General features: G+C 39.6%; 1 protein-coding gene across 1 annotated transcript; it reads left to right on the top strand.

Moving 5' to 3' along the window:
* The first annotated feature begins 3,713 nt into the window (after positions 1 to 3,713).
* API5 (apoptosis inhibitor 5) lies at positions 3,714 to 21,873 on the top strand. Its single transcript, XM_033149567.1, is given in 17 exon segments — positions 3,714 to 3,844; positions 5,304 to 5,322; positions 5,325 to 5,464; positions 6,546 to 6,575; positions 6,577 to 6,640; positions 8,397 to 8,462; positions 9,444 to 9,595; positions 10,566 to 10,772; positions 11,433 to 11,444; positions 11,446 to 11,538; positions 11,967 to 12,056; positions 13,266 to 13,447; positions 15,044 to 15,137; positions 15,802 to 15,858; positions 16,900 to 16,976; positions 18,297 to 18,433; positions 20,399 to 21,873. Coding segments are annotated over 17 exon segments (1,569 nt in total). The 5' UTR covers positions 3,714 to 3,775; the 3' UTR covers positions 20,479 to 21,873.
* Positions 21,874 to 23,196: the final 1,323 nt, after the last annotated feature.

Genomic DNA, 23,196 nt, shown 5'->3' with positions numbered 1-23,196 from the left:
TTCAGGAATAAAGACTGGAATATCCTTAGAGAAAAGTCAATGGAGGGATTCATTCAGTGGGCAAGCAACACAATAATTGGTTGTATTAAACAAGAAGTGAGGGAATAATAAGCAAAGTATCATAACACTCTACTGTGAGCATATGTTATGCCCTTGCTTTGAATAATTCATATCGTCTGGAACATTTCATATTCAAGAGACAATATGAATAGCAAATTTCTTGAGAATGGTAATAGCAATTATTGGAAGCACTAGAGGAAGAAGGAATAAAGTTACTGTTTACAAGTGAAGCAAGTTAGCACTCCTAGAGCATCTCTTAATATCTCCCTACAACCTCATGAATCTGATCACACCAGAGCAGTAGCACAGAATTATCTGAGTGTTTTAAAACGTTTATTGGAAGTGAGTGTGCTTGGAAAGGCCTAATACTACCTTAATGCCTTGCATTCACCCAGAAATACTACTTTAAAAAATAAAATAAACAGTCATACATTCATAGCTGGCATAATCACCAGTGATCATCTAGGAGTTGATAAGATGGTGTCTCATTTGGGAGAAATGTCCTAAGAAATGTGCTAGAAGCTTGCAGAAAATCAGGTTCATGATTTAATCTGGTCCTTTTGAATCTAATGGTTATACCCTTTCTAATAAAACCCAGCAAATGTTATACAGTCGTACCTTGGTTATTGAATGGCTTAGTTGCCAAACAAATCGGCTCATGAACACCACAAACCCAGAAGTAAGTGTTATGGTTTGTGAATGTTTTTCGGAAGCTGAACTTCCGACATGGCTTCCACTTGACTGCCAGAAGCTCCTGCAGCCAAGCAGAAGCCATGCCTTGGTTTTCAAATGGTTTCGGGAGTTGAATGGACTCCCAGAACGGATTAAGTTCGAGAACCAAAGTACGACTGTAAATTTATTGCCTTGCTCTTGCACCTTAGAATCTTGCAGGGGCACCAACTTGCCCCCAAGATTGAGGTGACCCGGCACACGGTGTGTGTGATTTCACACGGATTGCATGTGCAACGTCACATAGCCTGGAAGAGGCCAAACACTCTGAAGGAGCCAGCCACTGAAGCTGTGCTTGGCTCCTCTTCCCCCTCGACATGGAGGGGGCTGAAGACACCTAGAGTTGACACACCTTGAATCTTGACATCTGGACGCTCTGCTTCTTACTGAGCCTGTCCCACTAGTAAATCGGAACAAGACATCCTCCTGACTTACAAGTAAGAGTTGCTGTCGTAGTGTTTTGGGGCAGGACCCTGACATCAATTACTGTGGGGAAACACAGACAACTGTGTTGGCACAGAGGAGAAGAAAATCTAGAATGTACTATGGGCACTAACTTTATTAGGACCAAGCGTAATGGCACAGAACAGAGAACAAGCTTTCTAGAACCCTTTTGTCAGGCTGAATGTCCAGCAAAATGGTGGTGAGGGAGGAGAAAAGATGGTATGATGTTAAAGCCATGACGTCAGCTGTTGGAGGTAGGGTGCCAGGTATCAAACATGGGAACTTCTGCACTCAAAACAGATGTTCTACCAGGGAGCTATGACCTTTCCGTTGCTAACAGGGTTAGAGAAAAGAAATAGCTATGTCATATTTCCCATTTTTTGGAAATGTGAAATCCAGTCAGTACTTGGACCCATCTCCAGCTCTAAGTGAAAGTCATACAGGTTCCTTGTGAAGCAGCAAACAGAATTTAAAAAAGAAATGAAGTTATATTTCATATGAGTAAAGCTGGAGATTAATTGCAGGTAGACGTGAACATTCATTTATTTATATGGTTTGTTGCATTACCTGAAGAAAGCAGGAAAGGTGCTAATTGTTTAAGACAAAACCTGGCATAAAACATATATAAGTAAGCCTTATAACTTATAAACCATAACTGAATTATCATAGTCGAAACAAAATAAAAAAAATTCTTTCCAGTAGCACCCTTAGAGACCAACTGAGTGGTTCTTGGTATGAGCTTTCGGGTGCATGCACACTTCTTCAGATACCATAGGTATCCTTTGATTAAGATGGCACAGCATAGTATATGTGCAGCTTTGAAATTCCTTCTGCGGGTTCCAACACTGCCATGGGAACCAACCATAGGAAGTTTTTGTTTCTTTGTTGTTTTGTTTCTACCAGCGAAGGAATTTAAATGTTTTGCTCCCCACTAGTGCTTTATTTCCACACAAGATAAATTGATACAGTGCCAATGACGACTGCCATGGGCTCTTACTGCACCTAGGGGCAATCGATACATTCGGCCTATTTCTGCTCATTCATGTCAAAATGGTTAAATGCTACCAAAAGTTTTGAGATTATGCCATGGTGACTCACACTTCATTTGTACAATGGTAATAACATATTTTGCCTTCTAATTTTTAAAAAAAATCAGTTTCTGCTTTCCATCCAATGAAGTTTATATATTTAAATAGGATTGTAATGGCTGTATTACTTCATTGTAATACACTTAAAAGTTGTTAATGATGTGTTTTTTTTATAATGGTGTTCCTTTGGATCAATGATGTACCATCTGTCTCACATAGGAGGTATCTACAGGCTTGAGGAAATCCTGAGATTGTACAGCAGAAATGTTTAGGGGAAAAATCCACAATGAAACTGAGCATGCTCAGTGGTTATGGAACCCTGACAGGTCTTTGAGGAAAAACTAGGGTATGGGGAATTTGGTTGCAAACTCTGAAAAGAAGCACTCTCATGCTGGCAATATTGTGTTGCAGTTATTTTATTATTTAGTTTTTTAAAAAATGTATACAACACCCTTCATTGAAAGGCCACAGGGCAGTTTACAACATAGTAACCATAGCTGTCAACATTTCCCTTTTTTTAAAGGGAAATTCCATTATTCTGAATAGGATTCCTCGCAAGAAAAGGGAAAAGTTCACAGCTATGAGATACAAAACATAGGCTTGTATCCAGAATTAGTTATGCTCAGAGCAGACCCATTGAAACAAATGTGCATAGGTAACTTGGGGGTTAATTCCAGTTTCCACTATTTTATTTAAACGCAGGCACCCACATACAAACAAATCGTGGTGGGTGGTGGGTGTCTGTTACGCTGAAATGCCATTGCAACCCATGTACTTTGGGTCTTAAAGAATACACACACTCCACAGTTCCAGGTGCCTTTATTCAACATTTTATTAGTCCTCGGGGCTTTTCAAAGCACAACTGCGCAGTTTTGTGCAGGGTGGCTTTCCTCACAATCATTCCCCAGCCCTCAAAACATCAACGTTTTGCCACTGAGAAAAAAGAGATCCCTTCTCTCTGCTACCAAGATGTACTCTTCCTGTTTTGCCTATGCAGGTAAGCACAGATACCTTTTTAATAATAATAATAATAAATAAAATATAATAATAATAATAATAATAATAATAATAATAATAATAATAATAATAATAATAGAATGGCAGCACATGAACCTTATACGTAAGAAGGGGCTGACAAAATCAGCATTCAACCGCATCAGAAGGGCGACCGGAAAGAATGAGAGACTCCTTGACATCACCCGCTCCGCTTCTGCGCCGGCTGCAACGACACCTCCCGCGGACTGCAGGGCCGCTGTAGGAAGGACGTGGGCAGATGCGCCCTCTTTCCACCACCACCGGAAGCCGCGCGCGGCCTGACGAGGCGGTTCAGCTCGCTTCCGTCCACGGGGTTGAAGGTGGCGTGAAAAGAAAAGCGGTTGTTTTCGTTCGCAGCTTCAGGCGGAGACTGAGAGAGAGAGAGAGAGGCCGGCCGTGAGAGGACCATCCGCGGCACGATGCCCACTGTGGAGGAGCTGTACCGTAATTACGGTATCCTAGCCGACGCCAAGGAGACCGCGGCCGAGGTGCGACCGGGCGGACGGCTCTGACTGCGCGCCGGGCTCCTGGGCCTAGGCGGCGGCCGGGAACCATCTGCGCCTTATGCGGCGGAGGCGGCTATGGGGGGGGGGGGGAGAGAGAGAGAGAGAGAGAGAGAGAGAGAGAAAGGAGGACAGGCCAGACTCCCCACCTCTCTGCCTCTCTGCTCACCTCCCTCCCCCGTCATGAGTCTGGATTTGACACCCCCTTTTTTGGGTGGGCAGCGCCTCCTCTTCCATTGAGAAGGTGCCTCTTCTTTAGCTAAATAACCTGAGGGTAGGAGCTTGAAATCACGGGTGGGCCGAAAGCTTGCAGCTTGGCAAAGGCCTGCTTAAAAAATCGGTTTCTTCGTAAAAGGATAAAGGAAGGTGTTTTGTGAGGGGGGGGCGGGGAACGTGCCGCGTAATAATCCCGTGCTCGCCTCTCCCCTCGCGCGTTTAGTTCAACGGGTTTCCCCCCCCCCTCAAAGTAAACCTGTTTAGAATTGCGGCCGCAGCATCATACCGTGTGCTGCCTGCTGCGCTTGCTTATAGAGGCGTGGTTGTAGTCGTGTTTACGTGGGCGTTCATTCAGAAATCCATAGTCGCAAGTGATGCGATATAACATCTCATTTGTATAACATGTACCCTGACGTTATCGTGAGTATGCATCCCTACAGCTCAGCCCTATGCTGTTTACTTACCAATCCTCCTGTGTTCCGTAGTGTTTGTTTTTAGAATTGTGGCCTTAGAGAGTTGTGTGCCATGCATCCTCTTCTAACACCATTGCCCAAGGGATGCCCTTTCCCCAGTGGTGTATTTTATTCACAAACACAGGAGGTTTTCCCTCTCAACTCTTCTTCTAACCACCTGTGTTTGCTGTGTTCTACCTTGATGTGTAAAAGACCAGGGGGGAAATCTCCCCCCCCCTATAGTGCCACCCACAATGATCCATGACACTGTCTCCTCCAACACTTTCTTGGGGACACCTAGCAGTAGGTTATGATGACATATAAAGTATCCATTTAAAATTAAACGCTACAAACATAATGGTAAAAGTGTTGAGCTCTTTCCCAGATTAAGCCTGCTCTCTAAAAGCTAGGACAAATAGGATGATATTGCAGTATTTGGGAGATGTTTGCAATGCAATCCTATACATGGCCTACTGAATTGAGTGAAACTTACTCCCATGTACATGGGCATTGGTTTGCAACCTAGACTTTTAGGAAAGGTGGTTTTATAGTTATCTAACAGACACCCATAATAACTTTCTGGGTGCTGTTGGCACATAAGTGGTGGTGGTGAGATCTGCAGTGGATAGTGGTGATATACTCTTGGCTATGCCTAAGCTATAAATATCTCATTATATGTAAATTTATTCAGAGCCTTAGAACAGTATTCTGATATTGCAATACATTATTGCATCTGTTAACTGCATAAAGCAGAGAGTTTCTATCTTCTGTCTTAGCACAAAGATGCTTACCAGGTGATCTGGATGGTGTCAAGGGAGGTGCCAAGGAGAAGAGATTAGCAGCACAATTATTCCAAAATTTCTTCAAACATTTCCCTGAACTGGCAGATTCAGCTATCAATGCCCAACTGGACCTTTGTGAGGATGAAGATGTTTCTGTAAGTAATTTTTATTGGCACTTCGCACTTGCCTCTTGTTCCTTCTGATTTCATCCTTTTCATCCTTTCCCCATTTTTCACTCATAAGGTCTAAACCAGGAGAAACAGCTATTACATCTTTGGGTTGTTTAATTGATTGGTAAATTGCTTGTCAATTGATTGGTAAATTATTTATGAAACAAAATTATGGCAAGTTAAGTTGATAGTGTATTTTTATTATTATTTGTACCATCTAATCATCTGGGAGCAATCAGAGTGTGGGTGCCTTTTTTACCTGTTCATCGGGAGTTGGGGTTCCTACAGACTTCATTTAGGCACAGGTATCCCTTTTCAAAAAGTATTTTCATATAGTTTATTTATGAATTTATAAGCTTCTCTTCAACATGTGCTCCCAACACATATGGTGTAAAATTTAAAATGAATTCACAAAATTAATTTAAATACCAATTTCAAAAGAAAAATGCAAACTAGCAAAACCAAAACAGGAATGACTCCCAAAGGCAGGATGAAACTACATAATCTTTGCCTGTTTACAAAACAATGACATAAAGTGAAAAAGTTCTACAGAAAAGGTGCATCCTTACATCCATATGAGTTGTAGCTTGAGCAGGGCTACATTAGCTCTTCATGTCTGTTTTAGTTGTAAAATGTTTAGCCACAGTGCGAGAGGAAATTTGTCCATTTTAAACTTGCCTGTGTTGTAGTTTTATTTAGGTGTGAGTTAACCTCAGTAGATATTGATGTTACTTTTAGACTGTCCATCTGTTGTACTGTGATGGTCTAATGACAGATAAATATGTGATAATTACATATCTACCGCAAAGTAAGTCCCATTTTCAGGGGAGCTTCCTCCCAGGTACATTCATTGATTGATAGAGTATTTCAGGCTAAATCCCTTAGCGGAGCCTCATGATAGCCTTAGGCCTTTAGCAATTAAGTAACGGTGAACATAAAACACTGACATCACAATCAGACAATAGATTGTGTCTGACTTTCCCAACCTTTTGTTTGAAGTTGTATCATCTGTGTAAGAGAATTTTTATTCATTGGTGGTGAATGTGTGTCTTTGTTTTGTTTATAGATCCGGCGCCAAGCAATCAAAGAATTACCATCAATTTGCTACCGGTGACAACCTTCCCAGAGTGGCAGACATACTCACCCAACTTCTTCAGTCAGGTAGAAGAGATTGGTGTTTGTATTTGTAACCTTCTTACAAGGTGTAACCAGAGCAAGGATATAGATTCATTGCTATGGTTGTCTTCCTTAACAATCTTGTTTTTTCCATGTCAATATTTGCAGTTCTGTGTTTTATGAGTTTTCACCACCCCATAACTTTTGCTGTCTTGCCTACTATTCAAATTCCTAAACACTCTGAACCTCCTTTGATTGAAAACTCAACATGTACAGGGAGCTGGCAATCTGTACACTCTAAAAGGTGCATGTCAATCTTGACTTGTGCTAAAAGGTACACAGTCCGCAGTGCAGGAAAGGGCTTTGCTAATGTACCATTGCAGGCAGAAAAGCACAGTCCGTATGCCTCAGAACCAGATGGAGCCCAACCCTTCCATGTCTTTCACTAGAAGGTGCCTCAGCTGGTACTGCTACTCTGTCTAGTGCAGGAATTGTTCGTGCTAGCTTCTTGGGGAAGAAGAGGCTATCCACAACCTCTAGGTCTTTGTCTTAAAAGCTGCATGGGTTTGTTGGAAACAATGCTGCTTCACACATTGCAGTGAAACTTCTTGCTTGCCACAGTTAAGTGGATAGATAGATGTATGGCTTCTATACATTGGGTGAAATCCAGTGGTGTTCATTCACTGGTGGAAGGTACACTTTGGCAGAAAGAATTCCTTCTCCTGCCCCTATCACCTAAAGCATTGGATTCCCTCTGGAGCAGAGGGGCCGGTGCAGGGGGGGTGAAAATGAAGGGGGAGGTCTGCTTGTGTGGTGTTGTATGTTGCCCATTGATTAAACTTTTTTGTCTTTAATTTAAAAAATTACAAATTGTCCAGTAGCACCTTAGAGACCAACTAAGTTTGTTCTGGGTATAAGCTTTCATGAGCATGCACACTTCTTCTGATTTTCTTTATTGTGCATGCACACAAAAGCTTATACCCAGAACAAACTTAGTTGGTCTCTAAGGTGCTACTGGACAATTTTGTAATTTTTAAAATTTATTCTGACTGCGCCAGACCAACACGGCTACCTACCTGAATCTAGAATTGTTATCTTTGTGCTTGTTGCTGTTGTGTTCTGCTTCCTTTGTTTATTTTTTATGTAAAATAAGCAGTGTTATTTATAAATTATAAATTTTTAAAAATGGTGCCCTCAGGTTAAAACCTAGACATGCTTTGATTAATTTTTGCAAACCACAATATCAATTATAAGTATAGTATTCAGATAACAGAAGAAATGACTAAATGATTTTAGAAGCAGTTTATTAAACAGATAAGACAGACCCGGTTTGAGGAAGATGGAAGTCTATTGTGGAAGATAAGGAATTGGGAATTAATAATATTGTGGTATAAGTTCTTTTGTAAGAACGTATGGCTTTATGGATATATATGGTTTTGTTGTTATTTTATCATTTTGTTAATTACTTGTGTGTGTTTGTTAAGTAAGAAAACATAATAAAAACATATTTTAAAAACAGTGTTATTATTATGCTATAATTGTGCATGGTGTTTTAGAGGGAATGTTATATATGCTTCTTGTAAGGAAATAAATATAAGTCAGCCAGATGCAGCTTTGTATTTGTACTGCTATGTTATCTGCCTTCTGTTTTTCAGACAATGGTTTTGCCACTTTCATTCTTCACCTGGTTCTTTGAATAATTTCTTATCACATGAGATTCTACTTTGTGTCGATTTCCAGTGCTTCACTTATTTAGCTAGAATTAAAAATATTTTTCATCTTTAATTTTCTCTTTCCCCAGATGATTCTGCAGAATTCAACTTGGTTAACAATGCTTTGCTAAGCATATTTAAGATGGATGCTAAAGGTAAAGCATGCATTATATCCTGACATTTATAAATTGTTTGTATGCTCTGTTGGATCTTTTGGGATGAGAATTGACTATTTTTGGGGAGATATGGAATAGTTACCAGTCTGAATACCTTTTTGACAACAATAATAGAACAATTTGCAAAAATACAAAGAATATAGTTTTGTGTATTACAATAGATAGCTATTCCAGAGGAGGGTGTTATCTTTTAGAAGCAACAGGATTTTTCTACTAATGCGGTATATAACATTACAATTATTTATGCCATTTCCATGTAGCTAACTCATGCTATTATTTGACGATCACTTGTAGCCAAGTAAGATTGTCTTCCATAAACACGGTTTTAAAAGTGAGTCCGTAAGTGACTATGGAGGCCAGTTCTGGATCCACACGTCCTTCCACAGTGGTGACATAGGTTTCCGGGCGGGAGTTGGTCACAGTGAGGGTTTGCCAAATGTGCCTTTCTCTTCACACGTTTCTCCCTTTTCGTCCTAAGTTCAGATGTTTTCAGAGCCCACAAAACCTTTGGTAAAGGCTGTTATCCAATTGAAGCGCTTGTAAGCCAGTGTTTCCTAGTTGTCAGTGTTTATACTACATTTTTTTAGATTTGCCTTGAGAGAGTCTTTAAATCTCTTGTTGACCACCAGCATTACGCTTTCCATTTTAAAGTTCAGAATAGAGTAGTTGCTATGGAAGACGATGACCAGTCCAACAAAGTTGATGTTGAAGAATCATTGGTTCAACACTGGTGATCTTTGCTTCTTCCAGTACACTGGCATTAGTTCACCTGTCATCCCAAGTGATGTGTAAAAAATTTTTGGAGACACTGTTGACGAAATCTTTCGAGGAGTTGGAGATGGTGTTTATAACATAGAACATATGTTATATAACACGTACTTGGAACACTCAAATATCTAACAAAATTATATTCCTTTAAATTGTAAAGGGATGCTAATGTGATATTTATTTCTATTTTAGGAACACTGGGTGGTTTATTTAGTCAGATTCTTCAAGGAGAGGATATTGTACGAGAAAGAGCCATCAAATTCCTCTCCACAAAACTCAAAACACTTCCTGAAGAGGTGTTAACAAAAGAAGTAGAAGAACTCGTACTAACAGAATCAAAGAAAGTGAGTACATTAGTTTAGTTAAATTACGTTCTTCATAGCAGAATTGCTTCCTATCAGAACACATTAAGTACCACCTGTGGGTGTAAATTAAAAATGCAGCTAATAGTGTTGCTTCACCAGTTCAAGATGGTGAAACATTTTAGTTGAGTCTAACAAAGGTATGCTATTTTTACTGTGGGGTGGTTGCTGCCCCCCCCCCAATGAACTATCAAGACTACAAACATTTTTGTCTGCTTTGGAGAATATCTAAATTAGCTATCTAGGAGGGTGATACTGGAATTGGAGGAATAAATTTTACTACCTGACATACCATATGTGTAGGAAACATGTCAAGCCAGTTGATAATGTTACCGATCTAACATCTATTGAATCTTACATTTTACATTATCTAAAATTAAGTAATCAGCTTTGCTAATAAAAAGACTACAACCTTTGTATTCACTTTTGTTCTCAGCCACATAAGAGTCATTTTCCATTTAGTGCTGGAGACACATCCAAGTGACAGCTGGCATTTATTTTAAGATGGAGAGGAGCCATTGTTTCTTAATCCCATTTTTATATTTGCTCAGACAGAAGTCCCACTGAGTACAGTAGGGCTTTTGGCCCAGGTAAATTTATAAAAGTTTGCAACCTTAGACCCATTGTATTAAATAAAACAAGTTAATTTGCAACAGCGCTTAGATTCCATGTGGCATAATGTACAAAGTGTTGGATTTAGAATGTTTGACCAAAATTCAAATTGTGCTCAGATATGAAGCCTGCAAGCTAGCATTGGGGAAATCATTCCACCTGACTTTTAATGCACAGAAGCTTTAATACTAAAGGAAGAGCTTTTAAAATGGTTTGTACACTGAAATGTGCTGTAAAAAAAATAAGCGAGGAATGATCCTTTGCAAGGTAAAAGAACACATGGGCACCTGTATTGGTATGGTTCTTAATTCTTTTCTATTTTTCTCTTCCATCTCTTAAGGTGCTCGAGGATGTGACAGGAGAGGAGTTTGTCTTATTTATGAAGATACTATCAGGCTTGAAAAGCCTGCAGACAGTGAGTGGGCGGCAGCAGCTAGTTGAACTAGTGGCTGAACAAGCTGATCTTGAGCAGACCTTCAATCCATCTGACCCTGATTGTGTGGACAGACTCTTACAGTGTACTCGTCAAGCAGTCCCACTTTTCTCAGTAAGTATCTATAGTGTTTTGTTTTTTAAGTGTTGTGGCTGTTGTGTCAACACAGCATGGCTGTATTGGCTGTGTCGGAATGACTATCCCATAATACAAGTCATGGCTGTGAAAAGCTGCAAGACTGTTGCATATGTAGCTGATATATATTTATAAAATAGCTTGTATCCTACTTTAGTCCCCTCAATGACTCTCCCAATAAATAAAGCAAGGCCATCAATTTCGTTGGATCTACCCTGAGTATGATTGTTTGTTATCACCCAATTTTTTTTAGTTAAGATAGATTAAAATCAATCAAAACAATCAGGGAGGAGACAACAAAATTCAAATCAGATTAAAAGCCAAGTGGAATTAAATGGAAGCTGAGTTTAAAGGAAACCAACACGTTTAAGATACCTGTTCACTTGAGTTGTAGCTTTCCTATCTCTCACTGTATGTAAATTGCACCACTGTTTTATCTGAGCATGCTTGCTGTCTAAAATCTTTGAAGGTGTTTCAGTCATGGAAAACAATGTCATGTTTACTTAGTAGTATGCTAACTTAACCATCTTGTGATTAAAAAGGCTTTTAGTGCTAGCTGCTATCAAATGAAAGATTGGAATTGTGCAGCAAAGCATTGGAAAATGTTGTTGTTACAACTGCTATTTTGTTTTTATACAGAAAAATGTTCACATCCACAAGATTTGTCACTTATTTCTGTGAGCATGTGCTGCCAAACTTGAGTTCCCTGACCACCCCGGTTGAAGGCCTTGATATACAGTTAGAGGTAAGCTAATCTGGAAATATCTCATGGAGCCTGAATTGTAGTTATCCAAGGCATGCCAAAAGAAGATAGGAAGAAATTTATTGCTAATTTGGACCACTGACAAGGCTGATTCTGGTTGACTTATATTATACTCTCTCCTAAAGTATTATATAGATTTGCTTTTTATCATCACGTGTGCTGCTATGCAGAACAAAATTCAAACAATTTATGCATATAGTCTGCAGCCTGAAAGAATGCTATTCAACTAAGATCCTACAAGAGGCGCTATCTTCTGCCCTCTAGGCTCATTTTCTGATTTGCACTGTCATATCCAGGAATAAGCCCTTTCTTTCTGTCTTAAAATCTGCTCTTACTTAAAATTGTCATGGTATAAAGTTGCAACTGTTAATTTTCCAATGGCACTTTTCCTCTCTCCCCACCCACTGTAGGTGCTGAAACTGCTTGCTGAGATGAGCTCCTTTTGTGGAGACATGGAAAAGCTAGAATCAAATTTGAAGAAGCTTTTTGATAAACTACTGGTAAGAGGATTATTAGTCTTAAGAGAGAGAGAGAGAAAGTTTGTAATTAGATTTCATTAGGCCTTTTATTTTATTTGAATTGAAAAGCACCTAGTGTAATGATTGTACTTCCAGAGGGAAAACTGTGTTATAATAGCTAATTGCTTTAGCGGATTTGAACACCAGATGTTGACTAATTTTCATACACAGCATGTTTACAAGTGTGAAGAAGTTCAATTCTCTGTGGATAGCACAGCACTTGAAAGATGCTTGAACAGCAGCTGGGAGGAAATACATGCTTGGTTTCAGTAGTAAAGGGCAGGGGCTCACAAATTGTGTCCAGCCTTGGTAGACAGACCACCAAACCGCAGGTGGGATACTGTTGTCATCCTCCAACATTGGGCTTCTCCCCCTTGGTATAATCTGTAAGGGAGCCATAAATGTGTGGGGCTGTGTATAGTCTTCCTATCTCTTGTTTTCTAAGTGGGCTGCAAGAGGAGGATTTAATATTTATAAAATTTTGTATACTGGCCTTCATCCAAAGATCACAGGGTGGTTTACAATATAAAAACACAAAAATATATAGCATAATAGCTAACAATAACCCCACACACCTTTTTTTTAATGTCTCTGTCCTGTGGTCTGAACTGATTGCCGAGGGTCCTCTCCCCCCCCCCTTCTTTAATCACTCACTTTCCCCATGTTTCCATCTGGGCTCCCTTCACCAACATGAAATTGGGGCAGAGTCTGCCCACCGCTGTAGTAGGCAATGGGAATGGATTCCATCTGAATACATGCCTATGTCTTTGTCTTGCTGCCGAGGAGAGTGTCAGGAGGAGAGCAGGGACACTGGAATGGATAAAGACTCTGCAGAGGTCAAGATGCAGTGGAAAACAGAAGACAAAAGCAGACTAATCTTGACTGAGTGAAGTAAAAGGGAACGTTTAAAATGTTGCTACCTACTCTCACTCAGAGAAATAGAAGGGAGGAGCAGGGACAGAAGAATAGGGGAAATGTTGGCAGTTTGTGTGTTCTGGCTTTTAAAAGGACACATATGGCTTGAGATTGCACCCTAATTCTGACAGCTAGGATTAAATACTTGGCTGTGCAACCATGTTTGTGGACCTCTTTCGGAAGGAGATTTGGTAATGAATACATAGTTGAAGCAATGACATCTTAAATACTAGATGAAGTAACCAAGTGTCAATTCTTCTGGTTTCTGTTTCTCAGGAATACATGCCACTCCCTCCAGAAGAAGCGGAGAATGGGGAGAACGCTGGGAATGAAGAGCCCAAATTGCAGTTCAGCTATGTGGAGTGTTTGTTATATAGCTTTCATCAACTAGGTCGAAAACTTCCAGACTTCCTGACAGCCAAGCTGAACACAGAGAAAGTGAAAGACTTTAAAATCAGGTAGCATTAAAGTGTGTGCATGTGCAGACTTTATTAGAATAGCAGTACTGTAAAGGAGTCATGTAGAATCCTGCTGATCTTTCCTCTGCCAATTATTATTAACCATAAGATTAGTAAGCAAGCATGAGCCAATAATAGAAAAGGTTAACTAAAACTTCAGACTGAAAATATTGAAGATACTGTTCCTAGTTTTCAGGGCAATAGGGAAATGTCTATGTCAGAATAACTGTATAGCCCCAAACTGACATTTCAAACTTGCTTCTGGCCCTCTAAAAATTAATGAGAAAATTCTTCTCAGTTTTCTTATTAAAAGTTACTTGTTGGATAGGTCATATTGTCTTTCTGTAACTCAAACTAGCCTATACTTGTATAGCAATGAAATGAATAGTTTACTGGGTGGTGAAACAAAATGCCTTTAGCTTATTAATATGCACTGAAGGCTTATCGAGTATAAAAGCTGTAATGCTTCCAACAAAGAATTACCTTTACGTTCATGACCTGTAGCGTATTAATACTGAACTGCAATTTAAACTGCTCTTGAAGAACTCATAAAGGGCTCACATGTTCCGAATTCTCAGATCAAATGGCACTTTGACCAATAGTAACCCAAATGAATCTTTAAGGATTATTTAATGGATTTTAGTGGATCTCAACATTTGTGTCCCTTGGCGAACCTAGGTTAGGGCTTTGCTCTGAGGTTTTCTGCTAACCTTCATGCCTTTGCTCCATCATCAGTTTCTAAAGTTGATAAAAGAGTGGTTAGACGGCAAAGACTACATAATTCTTTCAGACTTCTGTTCAGCATCAGAACAATCTTCTCCATGGTCAGTGACAGCATCTGGCATCCTGGGAGTAGGATCCATCACTAACACCTGGTTTAGACACTTTGATTCCCCCCCCCCGGCCCAGTGATCCAAGCAGCACAGTCTACCCAGCATTTAAAGTGGGTATTATGGGAAGTTTTTCATATTTATTTGCAATTTCTATTTTACATATACAAAGGAAATAAAAACATAAACTTACAAATCCATTTATAAATCAGAGCTCACCATCCACTGCCATTCCATGGTAACCTGGAAGTCCATTATGGGAAATTTTTCATGGTAGCTGTCACAACTAGGACCCCCTGGTAGACTAGAGAGCCAACTTTGATTTTAGTCACATTTGGCACCAGTTTGGCTGCAGGAGTTTCCGGAAGGAGACGTACAAGGCACTATCCAACCATCAAAGTAACTCCACTCTGGGTTTGTGTAGGGTTTACACCTTAGCCTTTTCTTCTCCTGGAAATATCCTTCCAAGGCAGTGAAGGTTTAGGATCAAAGTTCTGCTTCTCTCAGTAAAATGTTATTGGTTTTGATTGATGGTTAAATTATATTTGCCATTTAAAAGTCTTGATTCATAAATCTATCCCAATGTTTATTCCTCTATAGAGACACCTTTATTTAGGTCATTCTGCATATGGTCTCTTACTTAACGCAAATTCAGTTTGCCAAATGTCTTTCTGTTGAGGCTTTTCTTTTTTCAAGATACAAGCAGTTTTCCTTTTTATCATCTTGATTTCACTGTGTGTTGCATAACTATTCTCTTTTGTTAAAGATTACAGTATTTTGCTAGAGGACTGCAGGTTTACATCCGACAGCTTCGTTTGGCACTCCAGGGCAAAACAGGAGAAGCATTAAAGACAGAAGAGGTATGTAGTCCTCTGTGAAGGCAGTACCTTAGCTGAATTTACCATAATGACTTTATCACAGTATAGTCTGATGGATAAAGCTTGTGACAGTGGCTTCGATCAATAGTAAGTGGGGGTGTTGCTCACAAAAAATTAGTTTTTCCAAATTGCCATATGCCCTGTGAAAATCTGCTCCCAAGGGTTGTGAGACTGTCAGGATATGATATGGGAGCTGCACAAAAGGGGAATTGACGAAAATCGGGGATGTCTTTTTCCATGAGCAGAAGTATCTCTCCACTTAAGCAAGCACCCTTGGATTGAACTAATTGAAGAGTGTCACTGTATCGCTTCTATTTTTATGCATCCACTCTGTTTCATAGAGAACAGAAAAGCAGTGTGTTGCTGGAAGTGTAGCAAGAGTGGCGGGGGGAGGAGGTTCTGCAACAATCCTCCACATAAGCCAAAGGGCCATAACTAAACTACATGTTCAGTGTATGTGATTAAAGATATTAAGCATGAAAGATTCCAGACTCTAGCACTAGTGTTACAGATGGAAAATAGTTATCGGTGTTGGTGTTTGTTAAAAGAAAAGAAGGCACTGAGCTTCATTGGAAACATCTTAAATATAGACTTCAAAACAATTTAACTTTAACATTTCTAAAATAGCCTTTCTCCTTTTTTGCAGAACAAAATTAAAGTGGTTGCGCTGAAAATTACAAATAACATCAATGTTTTAATCAAGGTAAGCCCTTCTATATTTTATTACTGGATTTATTTAAAAAGGATGGTTTGGTGAAGATATTTGTCCTGAAGCTATTTGTGACCTATCAGTTCTGTGGCCCTAACTCTGTTCTTTCTGGAAACAGTAATACTGTTCCAATAACTTCTGCTGGGTGCTGCTCAGAGTGGCTGGCACAGCCCAGTCAGATGGGTTGCAGCATTATTGTTGTTGTTGTTGTTGTTTTATTAAATGTAGTAGATTCTTTCCTCACCCTGTTGTGTTTGAGCATTATACCAAACCTGTAGGGAAATTTAGTCTGTTTTCAAAAACAGTGCAGGAAACAATAGAATTCCATCAAATACTTTAGAGGAACATAAAAGAGAAGTGAGAGACTGAATTCATACTTAATGCTGATCCTAACTGTCAGGTCTGCGTTGGGTTGCTCACGAGTAAACAGGCATGAGTCCAAACTGTCTTTTAACAGTTTTTTTGTGCAAACTATTTACAGTGCAGAGTGCTGAAAAACATGACCGTATCAGTCACTAGCAGAATCTGGGAGTGGCGCCTTCCGCTGGGACCCCAACATAAGAGTTTTGGTGTCTGAAATCTCCGCCTTCCCTCCTTGCGTTTCACCCCTCTGTGCACTTGGGGCGACGGAAATGGCGTGTCTCCCTCCTTGCCTGCTGAGCGAGGGGGGTGCAGGGTCTCTCCAGCATCCCCAGAGCCTCTGCTCTCAAGCCTCTGAGCTGCATGCCCTTCCCCACTAGAGACATCGCTGCTTCCTCCGCTGAAAGAGGAGGTGCTGCTGGTCAAGTGGGGCCGGGGCTCTCTGTAGCATCCCCAGAGCCCTTCCACCACCCTGCGTTGAGCCGCGGAAGTTCCCTGACACTAACTATGGATTTTCCCCAAATGTGGATTTTTGAGTGAATTTTTTTTTTAAATCTGGGAAATCTGTCACCATGCAAGCAATTTTAAATTTGGGGAACTTTAGTTTTTAACATCTATTCTTCAGCTGTTTAAAGTACTATTCCCAGAAACATATAATTCCTATTTTGTCTCTAGGATCTCTTCCACATTCCTCCTTCATACAAGAGCACAGTTACACTGTCATGGAAACCGGTACAGAAATCTGAAGCTGGGTAAGTTAGCAGTGAATGACTTCCAACTATTTATGTATTTCTCTCTTGTCTTTCTGCGCTCCAGCAGATCTTTGTTAATGTAATGTTGGAGTCTTCTTTTAAATCTATATATACATCTATAAAGTTATGCCAAAAATGTTATTCTGCACAAGTTATGATTTGTATATACGTTCATTGGTTGAGTCAGTGTGTTTGAACATCCAAAGGAGAGTTAAGATAAAAGGAGTAATAGAATTACTCTAGAATAGAACTCTAGTTGGAAGGTACCTCGAGGGTCATCTGGTCCAACTCTGCAATGCAGGAATCTCAGCTAGATCCTACTTGTCAGATGGCCATCTAACCTCTGCTTTAAAAAGGATTTCCTTAATTAGCAAAACAAATAGTCACTTCAGCAATGTAATAACTTTACTCTGGAGAGAGAGAGATGGGTTGGGATCCAGAGAAGTTCAGCAACATGTTCCCATGCACACAGGAGAAGTACAGGGAGCTGATAATCTTTGCGTTCCTTCTAGAAGTACCCACTGCTGATGAGGAGCTGCTCCAAAGAGCCCTTAAACCTTTCAGAGATATGGAGAGCTACAAATACTGCATGTCTGAGCAGAATACCATATGCATACCTGGGATCCTGGCATCTTGGTCCTAAAAAAAATGCCTAATCTAGGAGTCACCTCTTCTCTAGGCAAAACATAAGGCTACCTAGTATCTTCTTTACTTGAGAATAAGAAGGTGGTGGGCTTTTCTTTTTTAAAAAAAATAAAAATAAGCAAGCTGCTTTTACATTTTTCTGCTATTGGTGTCTGGAAATTTAATAAAAGCCCATCTGTTCTTGCAGAGGAGCAGGCTTTTCCAAACTCAAGGTAACCAAGATGGTGTCTTCCAGATGTTACTTGACTTGTAACTCCCATCATCCCTGGCTCGTAGCTGTGCTGGCTGGGGCTATGGGGAGATGGAGTCCAGCAATATCTGGAGAGCACTTTGGTTAATTACCCCTGCTCTAAGAAAAATAGACGCTTTGGTTATTAAGGTGATGTTCAATTTTATCAATTTTGTGATGTCGTATTTGCTGAAATCTGCCCTGAGCGCTCTCATTTTATTTTAATTTTTAATTTTACAGACAAATGGGCTAGAGAGTAAAGTAATAGGAATCTTCTTGCTTTGAAATGCTATAAATTTTTGTTCTGTGCTATTAATGTTGCATGTCTGTAAATTAACTTTATACAAAAAGCCTTCATTAAGTTTTCCATTGCTGTACATATTGAGTTCATTTTTTTAAGTCTTACTTGTCTCTGCAATATTCCCCCCCCCCCATTTTCTTTGAAGGCAAAAAAGAGCAAGTGATGATGCGGCTTCAGACTTGCCAACAAAGAAGGCTCCAGCAGGACCAAAAAGGGATGCCAGGCAGATATACAATCCACCCAGTGGGAAATACAGTAGTAACCTGGGTAATTTTTCTTATGGTAAGTGTTGCAAGAGATTGTGTTATTCTGCGCAGGGGAGAAAAAAGGATTCTGTTTTGTGTTGTAAGATGAGCTGCCAGGCTCTGTTGCCTTTGGGGGTATGTTCACTGGTATTCCTGTTCATGAATTTTGTGTGTGCTTTTTCGAGATACAATCTTGGCATAATTTTGCTTTACATATATTGAACAATGTCTAGACAGATGTAGCAAGCCTGTGGCCCTCCAGATGCTATTGGACTGCAGCTGTTGTTAGTTGAGCAACATCTGGAAAGCCTCAGGTCTCCTGTCTGTGGTCTAGTACAAGATATTTATTTTTGGTCTCATTGGCATTTACCTGTATAAAATTTCAACCTGTCACATCCAATTCTTGAGTCAGGTTTTATTGAATAGGAAGAGGGAGGGTTGTAACATGATAGGAAACTCTTCATTCAGATTTATGGGAAGGTATTCCATACCATCACTTAATTCTTTCATGAAAGAGCAATCCAAACTCCTATTCACCATGCCGACCCTGTAGCTCTCATATGACAGCAACGGGCCTGATCCAGGCTTCTTTGCTTTGCCAGCCTGAGCACTGATGCAGCACAGAGGCTTTTTGTTCTGTCCTCCCACCTTCTTTCCCGGCCAGGGCTGTAGGAGTGGCAATGGCAGTGTTGTTCCATGAATCTCTGCCACTGTTGGTCAGTAGGGTAGGACTGCAGCCTAATATAATGCTGGAGAAAGGAAATAAGAATTTGAGAGATCAGTATAAGTAGCTTCAATTAATGCCCTTTCCCCACAACATTTTTTCTCTTTAAAAGGCATTGTTCAGCTTTCTCATTCAATTAAAGGCTGAAAAAATGGTGTGTTTGATACTCATTCACAAACTTTAGCTTTCATATGCAATCTGTTTACTTAACAAATACATTGTCTGGGTTCCAAAGAGTTTCATAAGTGTATATCGGCAGTTAGTGCTTCACCGGAAGCTCCCCAGAGTTTTGCAAGTGGCTTGTCTAGTGTTATAAACGGGTGCAGGCATAATGAGGAACACTGGAAACAATGACACGGACACTTCCAGAATAGTCCCTTTGATCCCAACACTTAATAATATACAGGTAGTCACATGCTCCATAAGTGGTAAAGTTGTTTTCTATTCTGTTAAACCAGTTCTGCAAATAAGTCCACAAAGAAATAATTAGCCTATACTGTACCTGTGTAGCATAATTGGGGGGGTGGAGAGAGCCAATTGACTTGCCATTTGCAAAACCTTTCTTGGAATGAGTTATTACCATAGGTAAACTGGCAAGCACCTATTTTCAAGTTTGTGTTCAGCTTAGACATCTTACAAGCTTAAGTAAATTGCTGACTATACCTTCCACTATCTCAAGTTTGTATGAGGCTGTGATATTAAGAGTAAAGGGTGGTTAAGAAATAATAACAACAGGCATGCAGTATGTGTAAAATATGTGCATACATGTGTATGCACATACAGAGTAATTATACAGATTACTACTACTTTTTCTATGTATCAGAGACTTTGATGTTAAAATAGTTTTACTGGATAAGGAGGGGTAGCACACATGAACATGCTAAATATTTCTTACTCAGCCTTGTTTCAGAGTTGGGAGGCACGGACGAGCAGGTTTATATTCTGACTTGAAATATATTTACCATTCAAAGGCAGGTTCACACTGTCCTATCCCTTGAGTGGTTGTGTAACTGGGAGAATGACCATGTGGATCAAGCCTTATGTGAATTGGGCAGTATGTGCTGGGAGCTAGTGTGGTTCCTACTAGTCTTGCTTCACACAGTTGGGCTCCTCATCTACATGATGAGAGAGTATGGTGCAATTCTTACTGTCATGTTTGTTTAAGTGACACTTGTATTTAAAAGCTAGAATTATAACTAGGGGTAGTTGCTGTTTTCCTTCTAGTCAATCAGAGATCCATGTGTTTTAAAACAGACTTTTATTTCTCTTTATTTTCAGAGCAGAGAGGTGGTTTCCGTGGTGGACGAGGGAGAGGATGGGGTGGCCGTGGTAATCGCACTCGTGGAAGAATCTACTGAAATCAATGGTGTTTTCATTGCCATGATCATCTTTCAAGTCTGATAAATTGCCTGGAGGGCTGCATTGTTTAAAGAACTGTCTTCTGCGAAAAACTGATTTAAATGTTCTTATACCTTTGTATGTATGATCTACTTTTCTAATGGACTGCAGACTCACCCACAGTGAAGCTACAACTGTATTTTTGGATGTTTAGCAGCTGGCAGTTTGAGTTTGTGTCTGGGTTTGTTTTTTAAGCATCTTGAAGACTTATTCAGGAAGAAAGCATGGGGTTTCCTGCTGATGTTACATTCATCTATAAATATGGCTATACAAAGTAGGCTCCTTAGTGTACAATAATTTTCATATGCTAGATAAGAGGTGGAAATGTTATAACCGAAGTTTGAAATCAGCGGTAACCGTTCTCCAGACAGAATCGTATTGTTATTATTTTTTTGCAGTAAGTGGGAAAGAATGATATTGCAGAAGAAGTAGTATAGGCTACCAGTGGTAGCATTGATTGTTGATAGGAATCCTTGATTTTTAAAGTGTGCAACATGGATGCAGAAGAATCTGTGCTCTTTATCATAAGTCAGTCCATTTACTTGTTGGGAAGGGTGGGAGGGAGCGGGGAAGACCAGGTGTTAACGTGAACACATTTTGCTCTTCTCCATATATTGTAACATAATGTGTGTTTTGCAAATGGCTTTTTAAATGTTCTCTATAAATGTGTGTGTGCATATATATGTATATATATATGCCAAAAAATGATAGTGAAAAAGAATAAAACTGCTAGAAATGCTACCCCAAGAATGGCAAATTTGTGATGCTGTAATAACTCTTCCCTGTTAAAGAGCTTGGATCAGTTTAGCCCTTAGAAGAAGCTCTTTTGTTTTTTTGTTTTTAATTAGTTAGATACCTATGTTTACAAATATTAAGCATGGCATTAGGCACTTGAAATTACTGCTATTCAGTTGCACTTGGGTAAAAAGTTAAAACATCTTGGTAAATCTCACGTAATAACGAAATCATTATAGTGATAAGGATTCTAGATATTTTATTTAAAATAATATGATACAGCAAACTTGATTCTCGCCTCCCCCCAAAAATATTTCCCATTAAAAATGTATGTTGGGTCCTTGGGCATGGGAGGAGGAAGAGTGAGCAGCATAAAATGTCAATATCAGTAACAGATCATAGGAAAATTTATAACACTGCAGGAATGTTTTAAGTTACCCAATGTCAGGCTTTATTTAAAAAATTGCATATTCATTCTTCGCATCACCCACAATTCCTCTCTAGAGTTTGATGCCTGTACTGAAAACCAACATTTTGTACAAAGCATATTTCCAGCAAGCCTCATGTATATCAGAGAGAAACAGTTTATAAACTGGACAAATAAATCATTTTAATCATTCTTTAAATCATTCTTCTGTGCTATGCATTTAAAGCCGTATCATACCACTTTGAACAGTCATGGCTTCCCCGCCAAATAATCCTGGGCACTGTAATTTGTAAAGCAGGGGGAGAGTTCCCTAGGGAAAGCAACTGATTGTTAAACCACTCTAAGAATTGCAGCTCTGTGAGGGGAATAGGTGTTTCCTAACAACTCTCGGACCCTTTAACAAACTACAGTTCCCCAGATTCTTTGGGACAAACCATGACTGTTTAAACTAGTATGGAACTGCAGGTGAAGCCTTGATGTGTACAAAATTGTTTCATTTTTATTTCGATGGCCACAAACGTGATTCTAATTAAGGGGAAACATCTACATCTATTCAGATTTTGTTTTAGAAACTGGCCAGGTCAAAGTACAATAATTGATCAAAATGGATTTTGAAATATTTTTTGTTAATTCAGTATGTTGCATATTTTACTCAATTTGAGATCCTTTAATAATGTGAAAGCCTGATTTTTAAGGATGGGCATTCAGTGATTACTACTGTGCCCAGGTAACTTTGGACAGGAGGTGGGGAGGGTCCCCTAGGTAACAAATTGACTTAAAAACTATTTCTATTCATAAATGATGTGCAGATTGTCCTTAGCAACAGCTAGCTTTTTCACTTTTTGTTGTGGCTGCAGTGACTTCTTTTTGGAGACACCCATTAATCACATTCTCTTTGTAAAATTTCCTTTATGCCTTTGCAATAAATCCATTTTGTAATTTTGTTAGTGACTTCTTGTTGCTTGGTCTTTTTTAAATAATAGCTTCCTGAAAACACACTGGACTTTTAACAAAATATGTCATCTCTAGGTTTTAGGGATAATCTAAATGTAAACCATTTTTGTGTGTTCTTATGAGTTGGGTGTGATGCAAAAGAGAGTTAAATATAATTAATTCACTTAAAAGAGCTTGGTTGGGTGTTGGTGTTTCTCTGCTTGGCTCAGTCATCAAGGGATAATGCACTTGCAGCATGGTGCTTTTGCATAGAAAAAGCAATGCTCATCCAAAGAAGGTAGAGTGCAATAGAGAATTTCCTACAGCAGCAACATCCTTTTTCTTCCTAATCATTCACAGCAAATTTACAGTGCTCTTGGATAGGCAGATTATTAATAGGATGGCCAGGTGAGGGAGGGGGTTCCTGCACTTTGTTGAGGTGAAGAGGGGATTTCAGCAGGTGTAGCTTAAATGACAAGCCACTCCCTCTTCTACACAACTATTAAAGGTGTGGGAAGGTTCTGTTTTCTTTTTTTCTTACTGGCCTCCCTAGTTAGAAATGAACATGCCTGAATGACGACCA

This window comes from Lacerta agilis, chromosome 1 (genome assembly GCF_009819535.1).
Source record: "Lacerta agilis isolate rLacAgi1 chromosome 1, rLacAgi1.pri, whole genome shotgun sequence".
Lineage (NCBI taxonomy): Eukaryota > Metazoa > Chordata > Lepidosauria > Squamata > Lacertidae > Lacerta > Lacerta agilis.
The sequence above is the reverse complement of the archived record's forward strand: the minus strand, read 5'-3'. Positions and strand labels throughout refer to the sequence as shown.